The sequence below is a fragment of the Saimiri boliviensis genome, chromosome 14, assembly GCF_048565385.1.
Source record: "Saimiri boliviensis isolate mSaiBol1 chromosome 14, mSaiBol1.pri, whole genome shotgun sequence".
In the NCBI taxonomy this organism is placed as follows: Eukaryota; Metazoa; Chordata; class Mammalia; order Primates; family Cebidae; genus Saimiri; species Saimiri boliviensis.
In genome coordinates, this window is record NC_133462.1 from 52,681,584 (window position 1) to 52,692,497 (window position 10,914).

A 10,914-nucleotide genomic window follows, 5' to 3' on the forward strand; every position below is an offset into this window, starting at 1 on the left:
TGTGCCTGACCTAAGAAATCTTTTTTTTTTTTTTTTTGAGACAGAGTTTTGCTCTTGTTACCCAGGCTGGAGTGCAATGGCGCGATCTCGGCTCACTGCAACCTCCGCCTCCTGGGTTCAGGCAATTCTCCTGCCTCAGCCTCCTGAGTAGCTGGGATTACAGGCACGCGCCACCATGCCCAGCTAATTTTTTGTATTTTTAGTAGAGATGGGGTTTCACCATGTTGACCAGGATGGTCTCGATCTCTTGACCTCGTGATCCACCCGCTTCGGCCTCCCAAAGTGCTGGGATTACAGGCTTGAGCCACAGCGCCCAGCTGAAATCTTTTAACTCTGGTGACAACTGTGTATCCAGGCTAGAAAAGAAGAATCTGAGAAGCACTGTTTTGGAGATGGGCTGGGGCATGGAAGGAAAGGAGGCTCCAGAGTTTAGCTTTCTAGAAGAAACTGGCAGCCTAAGCCCCAGCTGTAAGAATCAGAACATGGGCTTGGGTGGCTGGCATTCTAAATAAAGCTGGTTAGAGGTTAGGGTGACATAACGGCTATCACGTTTTCCACTGAATGACGTCTACTTTCAGAGATCCTTATGAGCACAGAGCTTGCTGGAAGTTATCACTGAAGTAAAATCAGACTCTAAGAGTGTTCAGGGGACCAGATAGCAAGCCTCACATTGCAGACTCAATACAGTGTCTGCACTGTGTATCACGTACCCTAAGTATGCAGACATAACCTTCTGTGGATAACATCCAATATTGTACTGAGTGCATAAGATATTCTGCAAGTGTGCTTAATTTGAAGAATTATGGACATTTGATATGAATCAAAGCATAATGTTGGGCACATTGTGGGGACCGTCAATAAATACTTGTTTTATACATAACATATTTGCTACCACACAGATATGGCTCTTTTCTTGATACAGGTAAGTATAAAAAGCCTCTTAAGTGAGTACTGCATGTTATTCAATAGAATCATCCCAGGTGGGAGCAGAAAACAGAGACCGGAAACCAAGAGTCTGGCCAGTGTCCCAGAGCTAGTTACCTTTAAGGGAACAGTCTGGTTATAACTTGAGTGTGCTGCTTTTTTTTTTTTTTTTTTTTTTTGAGACGGAGTTTCGCTCTTGTTACCCAGACTGGAGTGCAATGGCGCAATCTCGGCTCACCGCAACCTCCGTCTCCTGGGTTCAGGCAATTCTCCTGCCTCAGCCTCCTGAGTAGCTGGGATTACAGGCACGAGCCACCATGCCCAGCTAATTTTTTGTATTTTTAGTAGAGACGGGGTTTCACCATGTCGACCAGGATGGTCTCGAACTCTCGACCTCGTGATCCACCCGCCTTGGCCTCCCAAAGTGCTGGGATTACAGGCTTGAGCCACCGCGCCCGGCCAGAGTGTGCTGCTTTTACATTACAACGATGATCATCTTGCAGGTAGGCAGAAGGAACAACTTTATCTTAATTCTGCTTTCCTATGCAAGCACAGACATGTATAAAAAACTTTCATCTGGGCTGGGCGCGGTGGCTCAAGCCTGTAATCCCAGCTCTTTGGGAGGCCAAGGCGGGTGGATCACGAGCTTGAGAGATCGAGACCATCCTGGTCAACATGGTGAAACCCCGTCTCTACTAAAAATACAAAAAACTAGCTGGGCATGGTGGCACGTGCCTGTAATCCCAGCTACTCAGGAGGCTGAGGCAGGAGAATTGCTTGAACCCAGGAGGCGGAGGTTGCGGTGAGCCGAGATCGCGCCATTGCACTCCAGCCTGGGTAACAAGAGCGAAACTCCGTCTCAAACAAACAAACAAACAAAACAAACAACAACAAAAAAACTTTCATCTGGCCAGGTGCGGTGACTCACACCTGTAATCCCAGCACTTTGGGAGGCCGATGAGGGTGAATTATGAGGTCAGGAGATCCAGACCATCCTGGTCAACATGGTGAAACCCCGTGTCTACTAGAAATACAAAAATTAGCGCGTGGTGGCGCGCCTGTGGTCCCAGCTACTTGGGAGGTTGAGGCAGCAGAATCGCTTTAACCTGGGAGGTGGCGGTAGCAGTGAGCCGAGATTGCCACTCCACTCCAGCCTGGTGACAGAAAGAGACTATCTCAAAAAAAAAAAAAAAAAAAAAAAAAAAAAAAGCACACACAAAACAACAACAACGGCAAAACACATGGAGACAGCTTTTTAAACAAAAGGAGGCTCATTTCCTGGTACAACACAAGTGAATTAAATGTAGAATTGTAGGCCGGGCGCGGTGGCTCAAGCCTGTAATCCCAGCACTTTGGGAGGCCGAGGCGGGTGGATCACGAGGTCGAGAGATCGAGACCATACATGGTGAAACCCCGTCTCTACTAAAAATACAAAAAATTGGCTGGGCATGGTGGCACATGCCTGTAATCCCAGCTACTCAGGAGGCTGAGGCAGGAGAATTGCTTGAACCCAGGAGGCGGAGGTTGCGGTGAGCCGAGATCGCGCCATTGCACTCCAGCCTGGGTAACAAGAGCGAAACTCCGTCTCAAAAAAAAAAAAAAAAAAAAAAAGTAGAATTGTAAACCCTGAGTGATATCTACACACACCGAGCTCAGTCTTGTGAACCACTCCCTAGCCCCCAGCCCAACTTGCAATTTGCCATCTGAAAGCTATCCCGAGACCCTCAGACACGGTACGGCTGCAGCCGTGGGTTCTTCTCAGTAGGCCTGCCCCGGGCCACCAGAAAGACCCATTCAAAGGGCATCTCTTTCCCGGGAATCCGGGTCAGGCCCTTCAATCCAACAGTTCAGTCTGAGGGCTCCTCACCGCCCTCTCTTCCTCTCCCTCAGCCCTTCCAATGGCCCTGCCCAGCCAAGCACCCTGGGAATGACCGTCAGCACCCTCGTGGAGGCTACGAGGTAGACAGAGGGTCTTTCGGTGCCAGCAGCCGCCTCCGGGTCACTAAGATGTTGCTGATGCGGACATGTCACAACCACCTGCGGGGCTGCGACACCAGGAGGCGAAGGCAGTGTGCTTGGGTCGGGAAGGGGCGGGTGGCTGCGAACAGGATCCTTAAAGAGGTCTCTTTTACCGGGAAATTGACTGGAATGTTGTTATCCCGGACTCCGGCGCCCGGAAACGCTTGCCCAGGTTTAGGACGTCGGGGTGGGCTCCCTGAGGCCAGGGGAGAGCCTTCTTCGGCACTTTTCTCGACATTTAGTCCCCAGCAACCCCTCACGGGCGGGACCGGCCCCAGGGCTGCAGGTGCTCTGTGCACCCTCAGAGCGTACCCGCCTCGGGCCCGAGCGAGGGGAGGCGCGGGTGCGGTCGGTGGAAACGCAGTTTTCCCACGGAGGGAGGGAGAAGCGCGACAGCGTCTCCTCCCCCTACGTCACCCCATCCACCCGTGGGGTCTGGGGGAGACCGCGGGGGATCGGCGTGTGTGGTCTCCCGACGCAGCTCGACTGCATTTTGGCGGCGGCCGGCGTGGGGGGCGCGCAGCGGGAGCCCAAGACCGCCCGCGCGGGCGCGAGCCCTGGAGCGCGCGTCCCCCGTGCGCGCGCAGTGCGCGCCTCCGGCCCGAGCGCGCTCCGTCCGGCTTCGTCCCCTACGCGGGGCGCGAGCGCGCTCCGTCCGGCTTCGCCCCCCACGCGGGGCCCGAGCCGCGCGCAGCTCCGGGGAAGGACGCCTCGCCGAGCGCCGAGGGTCTGCCGGACGCAGGGGATGCGAGGCCGGTCCGCGCTCCTCTCTCGTCTTTCCTGTGCCTGTCTTTTCTGCCATCTGCAGAGCAGTTGACTCTGTGTTACACCCCGCTTGCCTTCCCCGTGTTTTCTTGTTCGTAAGTACAGAACGTTTTTGGTAAACATTTCCTCAAGCGATACACTTTAGGGTGTAGTTGGCCCATAAAAAAAGCAATCGCTGCATTCACTGGAGTCAGCTGACGAGGAAGGAAAAAAGACGAAAACTCAAGCCTTGATTTTCTTTCATGTTACAACGGAGCTGAGATTCAAAGCTCAAGACAGAATCCTGCAAATTCGGAGGGAAATTCCGATCCGAAAGACTAGGAAAGTGCTACAAGAAAAGGCACAGATCCTTCAAACACTGGGGAGAGGAAGAAGGGCATGATTGCCAACAGACAGATAATGACAGACCACTGGGAATCACATCCCTTTACTCCTTCACTTTTAGGATTAATTCAATGCTGTCTTGCTATAAGATTCACGAGTTTGTGACTCTATTTTTTGAATTAAAAGTAGTTTTATTTACTTATTTCTGTTTGTAAAACCAAAATATACTCATTATTGCGAAAACCAGTCGCTCTTAGCTTCAGATCCTTCACTAATGATGGCCTAGTTTATTTTATTTTATTTTTTTTGAGGGGGGAGCATGACTTTCATTCGCGAGGAAAATTAAATTGAAAATTTTTTACAGTCTAAACAGAGAATGAGACACCATACTTTTGTGTGGCTTGAATAGTAACAAATACTTGTGAAACCTTTGTGTTAAACTTTGATCAACGATCACTAATATGACTAACTTGTTTCAAGTTGTTCAAATTTTAGCTTATTATTTCCGATTAAAAATCACAGGAAATATTAAGATTGAAATTGATAAATTATAAATTATATTTTCTGGCTGTTCAGGCTAATAGAATGACACCAGTAAACACTAGTATAATGAATAATATATGTTAAAATATTCATTTACTTTTCTTGAACTGCAAGAAAGATAAATGTGCAATATATGTACATGGGCTTATTATGTGCTTTTAATAAACCTAACAGGAAAGCTGTGACTGAAAATGCAAAATCCATCAGTGAGATTAAATTATATGTATTAATGTAGTAGCAGAATAAATAGATGATCAATAGAGCAACTCCTACTTACCAATAGGTGTAAGTCCATGCTTTAAAGACTCTTGTAAATCCCCAGTGTCTGAATTAGAAGACATTCTTAGTAAAATTATAGGCAATTCTTTGGCTTACGGCAGAAATCATGGAGCAAAAGAGAAAGTGCAGCTTGTCAAATTTCGTGGCCTTGGGAAGGACACATCAGACTACATTTACTCTTAGTGAAAGTTAAGAAAAAGCAAAAGAGAGAAAAAAAAAAAGGGAAAAAAATCCAGAATTCATAAAGTTACAAGCAAGTCTTTCCCTGGACTCTGTACTTTTTCTAACATTAGTGACCTGCTGTAAACCATGTATCCAGTTTCATGATGGTTTCTAATCAGAAGAATGGAAACTTTTGATAGGCTTTGACTCATCACATGACTCTATGCAGGTTGATAAGAGGACCCTGTTATAAAGTGACAGCAAAAGAGATAAGAATTCTTGCCAGATAATGGCAAAGAAATGATTAACTCAGAAGTGAAGAGGTGCTATGCAGCACAGAGAGTGGAAAGTTGTAAAACTGAAGGGTCAGAAGATCAGACTCAGTGAATAAAACTCCAAACCAGCTAACCAACTTAGGCTAACTAAACTTTGGCTTGTGACATACCCCTTGATGTCATCACCTCTTTGCATAGAGGTGGACAGACATAGCTCTTCTGACCTCTGTAAATACATTTTAGATGATAACATTGACAGACATTAATTCTTTAAGTGATGACAAATGTGATCGACACTCTGAAACACTACATGTAGCATTTCCAAGCTTATGGTCATTTATTTATTCATGTTGTGGTCAACCAACGTTTTTAACAGGCCTATTCATTAGATGAGGAGTTAACCTTAGCTTGTTTCTATATTGATCATTTGGCTAAAATGCAACCTATGTCTTTATTCCAAAAAAGTAAAACTTATGCTTTGAGATTAATGCTGGCAAAATGATGAATAGGTAATACATCTTTAATAAAGTTATTATTCTTAGGCCAGTCACGGTGGTTCATGCCTGTAATCCCAGCACTTTGGGAAGCCGAGGCAGGCGAATCACCTGAGTTCAGGAGTTTGAGACAAGCCTGGCCAACATGGTGAAACCCCATCTCTACTAAAAATGCAAAAATTAGCCAGGTATGGTGGCACTCACCTGTAATCCCAGCTATTCAGGAGGCTGAGGCAGGAGAATCACTTGAACCCGGGAGGCAGAGGTTGCAGAGAGCTGAGATCGCACCACTGCACTCTAGCCTGGGTGACAGAGCAAGACTCCATCTCCAAAAACATCAATAACAATGGAAAAACAAAACAAAACAAAAACTATTATTTATTTATTTTTTTATTTTAAGACCGGGTTTCACCATGTTGGCCAGGCTGGTCTTGAACTCCTGACCTCAGGTGATCCACCCGCCTTGGCCTCCTAAGTGCTTGGATTACAGGCGTGAGCCACCATGCATGGCCAAAAACTATATATATATATATATATATATATATATATATTTTTTTTTTTTTTTTTTTTTTTTTTTTTTTTTTGAGAAGGAGTTTCGTACCCAGGCTGGAGTGCAATGGCACGATCTCGGCTCACCACAACCTCTGCCTCCTGGGTTCAGGCAATTCTCCTGCCTCAGCCTCCTGAGCAGCTGGGATTACAGGCACGAGCCACCATGCCCAGCTAATGTTTTTTGTATTTTTAGTAGAGACGGGGTTTCACCATGTTGACCAGGATGGTCTCGATCTCTCGACCTCGTGATCCACCCGCCTCGGCCTCCCAAAGTGCTGGGATTACAGGCTTGAGCCACCGCACCCGGCACATATATATTTTTTTTAAGACTGGGTCTCACTCTGTTGCCCAAGCTGGCATGCAGTGGCATGATCTTGGCTCACTGCAGTCCCCGCCTCCCAGTTTCAAGCAGTTCTCCCGTCTCAGCCTCCCAAGCATCTGGGATTACAGGGGCACACCACCATGTCCAGCTAATTGGCATTTTTAGTAGAGACATGGTTTCACCATGTTGGCCAGGCTGGTCTTGAACTCCAGACCTCAGGTTATCCACTTACCTCGGCGTCTCAAAGTGCTGGGAGTACAGGCGTGAGCCACTGCGCCCAGCCAAAACCCCCAATTTTGATATCGACACTTTTTTTAAAGTAAGTAAATGCAGGTTGTATGTGTACAGATAATTTGAATTCAATATGTAAATATTTGTTGTAACAAAACTTCATGTATCATATGATAGATTTAGCGGTCTTTGTCCAAAGAGTCACATTACAGAGTTTACGGTTTATGTATTTACTTAGAGATGGGATCTCACTCTGTTAGCCCAGGCTGGAATGCAGGGTGGCATGGTCATAGCTCACTGCAACCTCAGACTCCTGGACTTAAGCAATCCTCCTGCCTCAGCCTCCTGAGTAACTAGGATGACAGGTATGTACCACCACACCTGGCTAATTTTTAAAATTTTTTTTGTAGAGAATGTGTGTTGCTATGTTGCCCAGGTTGATCTCCTGGGCTCAAGCAATTCTCCTGCCTCAGCCTCCCAAAGTGCTGGGATTAAAGGCGTGAGCTACCTAGAAACCCAGGTCAGTCCTTTTTTTTCTTTGTTTTTTATTCACATTGCTATTAGTTATTTCCTCTCTTGCCTCACTTCATCTCAGTTGAAATGTTGGAATGCAGCATCTGTTGTGGTTTTTTTTTTTTTTTTTTTTTTGAGACGGAGTTTCGCTCTTGTTACCCAGGCTGGAGTGCAATGGCGCGATCTCAGCTCACTGCAACCTCCGCCTCCTGGGTTCAGGCAATTCTCCTGCCTCAGCCTCCTGAGTAGCTGGGATTACAGGCACGCACCACCATGCCCAGCTAATTTTTTGTATTTTTAGTAGAGACGGGGTTTCACCATGTTGACCAGGATGGTCTCGATCTCTCGACCTCGTGATCCACCCGCCTCGGCCTCCCAAAGTGCTGGGATTACAGGCTTGAGCCACCGCGCCTGGCCAGACATAATTATTTTTAAGAATGTACAAAAAATTGGAGATAGTAGTATTGCCAGCTTGCCTAATAACTTCTAACAGAATCCTTAAAAAAGACTATTTGTGATTTGTCAGTTTCTTGCTTTCCCATAAAACTCACTGGCTTGTTGAGGAAACATTATATTAATGAGTTACTTTGGTCCTTTGAAGCTTATCCATCAGGTTGATTGAATAGAAATAGGTACTGAGTACTTTGTGAGAAATGAACATATTTTTCTGAAAGTGAGGCTGGAGTAATGTTCGCATGTGGTACAAATAACAGATGCTTGGAACTCAGCCTCAACAACAGTTAACAAGCAATTCATGTTCCAATTTATGTTCCGGCCATGCTGGGGAGAGGACACAGAATAAACCACACCCTCAGTTTTTGTATTTATTTTTTTCTCAATCAAGGTATCCTCTGACCCTTTCCATTTGGCAAGTGTGGACATTTTCCATTATGACATTCTGTTTTAAACGCCTTCACTATCCCACTCAACTTGTTTGATACCATGACATGGAATACTTATAATGACTCACATTTACAAGAATATGTTTATAATGATAAAAAATATTTGCTAACAGATTTCAGAAAGGATTCATCAATTATTGACAGATAACTAATGACTCTGAGGCATCTTTGCCAAAATCCAAAAGGTATTCAACAATGTCACCTGAACCCATATTGCATGATGATGTTAAAGTTTAGTTAATGAATTACAGTCACTGTAAATTTCCTGACAATACTCTTCCAAGACATTATGACATATCTGTTAGGAACTGATATTCCTGCAAAATTGGATTTATGATGGACTCCTTGCATGAGCAAACCAGAAATGCCCTTTCAGTATGTTTATAATATGGGTTTATTAAGAACAAACACCTTGGCCAGGTGTGGTGACTCATGCCTGTAATCCCAGCACTTTGGGAGGCTGAGGCGGGTGGATCACGAGGTCAGGAGTTCGAAACCAGCCTGGCAACATGGTGAAACCCTGTCTCTACTAAATCACAAAAAATTAGCAGGCATGGATGCACCTATAATCCCAGCTACCTGGGAGGCTGAGGCATGAGAATTGCTTGAACCCAGGAGGTGGAGGTTGCAGTGAGCTGAGATCACTCCATTGCACTTCAAGCTGGGCAACAGGACGAGACTCCATCTATTAAAAAAAAAAAAAAAGAACAAATATCTTAAAATTTTTGTCATTTAAATAGACTGATTGCATCAGATATGGGGAGTTTTTGACAGAAGGCTTGTAAGTACTGAACCAGTTAGTTCCTGCCAAAGCGTTGCTTAATAGTACATTTTTGCTTGTACCTTTTGCTAACAAAGGCATTTTTCACTGAATTTATTTAGAACCTTCGCATCAACTTCCTTAATAATCCTCTTCTCTGCCAGATTATATAAGATGATGAAATGGTACATTTTGGAAAGAAGTGACTAAGTAAAGATTTCTTCTCATTCTTTTAAATAACTGTGAGAAATGTGGCACCTGGCGGGAAAGATAAGTGACTTTTACGCAATACTATTATGGCCAGGTAAATATTACTCACCTTTTATAACACTAATAATTAAACAGAGCCTTAGTCAATCTTTTGGCAATTGAGATGTTTAAGACTTGGCTGGCCGCGGTGGCTCACGCCTGTAATCCCAGCACTTTGGGAGGCCCAGGCTGGCAAATAACCTGAGGTCGGGAGTTTGAGACCAGCCTGACCAACATGGAGAAACTCCCTCTCTACTAAAAATACAAAATTAGACGGGTGTAGTGGCACATTCCTGTAATCCCAGCTACTTGGGAGGCTGAGGCAGGAGAATCTCTTGAGCCCAGGAGGTGGAGGTTGTGGTGATCCCAGATCGTGCCACTGCAGTCTAGCCTGGGCAACAAGAGCGAAACTACGCCTCAAAAAAAAAAAAAAAAAAAAAAAGAGAGAGAGAAAGAAAAATTGTGTTTTGCTTCCTCCACAATCCCTCGTGTGTGCTCTTCCTTTCCAACTTGGACCGGACAGAACCGCTCCCACAAAGAAGGGTGGCAAGAAGAAAAAGGGTCGTTCTGCCATCAGAGAGGTGGTGACCCGAGAATACACCATCAGCATTCACAAGCGCATCCATGGAGTGGGCTTCAAGAAGCGTGTCCCGCGGGCACTCCAAGAGATTCAGTAAGTTGCCATGAGGGCGACAGGAACTCCAGATGTGCACATTGATACCAGGCTCCACAGAGCTGTCTGGGCCAAAGGAATAAGGAACATCCCATACCGAATCCGTGTGCGGTGTCCAGGAAACGTCATGAGGATGAAGAGCCACCGAATAAGCTCTATATTTTGTTTACCTTTGTACCTGTTACCATTTTCCAAAAGTCTACAGTGAATGTGGGTGAGACCCAATCACCGATGGTCAAATACATCAAGTAAAGTTATAAAATTGCCTTCAAAAAAAGAAACGTTTAAGACTTTACTCTTCTGTAGGCTTGTGCTGAGTTCCCCACGTTTATCACAATCTATGATTTGTGTCTGATGGCTCATAGTTCATATCTTTATTTAGAGTAAAATAAATAAACTCAATATTATTTTGTTTCAATTTAAGGCCTTTAAAGACATTTAAGCAAACAACTAAATGATCTAAATTGTGAAACTGTAGCACATCCAGAGTAATTTCCCTAGGAATTACAGCATCATTATTACTAAGATACAAAGTTACAAGGTAGCTCTCAGGCTTTTTTTTTTTATTCTTTTTTCTTTTTTCTTTTTTTTTTTTTTTTTTTTTGAGACGGAGTTTCGCTCTTGTTGCCCAGGCTGGAGTGCAATGGCATGATCTCGGCTCACCGCAACCTCCGCCTCCTGGGTTCAGGCAATTCTCCTGCCTCAGCCTCCTGAGTAGCTGGGATTACAGGCACACGCCACCATGCCCAGCTAATTTTTAGTATTTTTAGTAGAGACGGGGTTTCACCATGTTGACCAGGATGGTCTCGGTCTCTTGACCTCGTGATCCACCCACGTCGGCCTCCCAAAGTGCTGGGATTACAGGCTTGAGCCACCGCGCCCGGCCTTTCTTTTTTCTTTTCTGTTTTCAACAGTCTTGCCCTCAGG

At 45.3% G+C, this 10,914-nt stretch overlaps 1 protein-coding gene and 1 pseudogene across 2 annotated transcripts in view; one reads left to right on the plus strand and one right to left on the minus strand.

Moving 5' to 3' along the window:
* The window catches only part of NR5A2 (nuclear receptor subfamily 5 group A member 2), a 159,677-nt gene extending 154,503 nt beyond the window's left edge, over positions 1-5,174 (minus strand). For both annotated transcript variants that reach the window (XM_003938244.4, XM_003938243.3), the window contains exon 1: positions 4,853-5,174. In XM_003938244.4, coding sequence (XP_003938293.1) covers positions 4,853-4,916 — 64 coding nt within the window. In that variant the 5' untranslated portion in view covers positions 4,917-5,174. The remainder of the gene's footprint in view (positions 1-4,852) is intronic.
* A 4,187-nt stretch (positions 5,175-9,361) lies between these two features.
* Positions 9,362-10,239, plus strand: LOC104652931 (large ribosomal subunit protein eL31-like; annotated as a pseudogene).
* Positions 10,240-10,914: the final 675 nt, after the last annotated feature.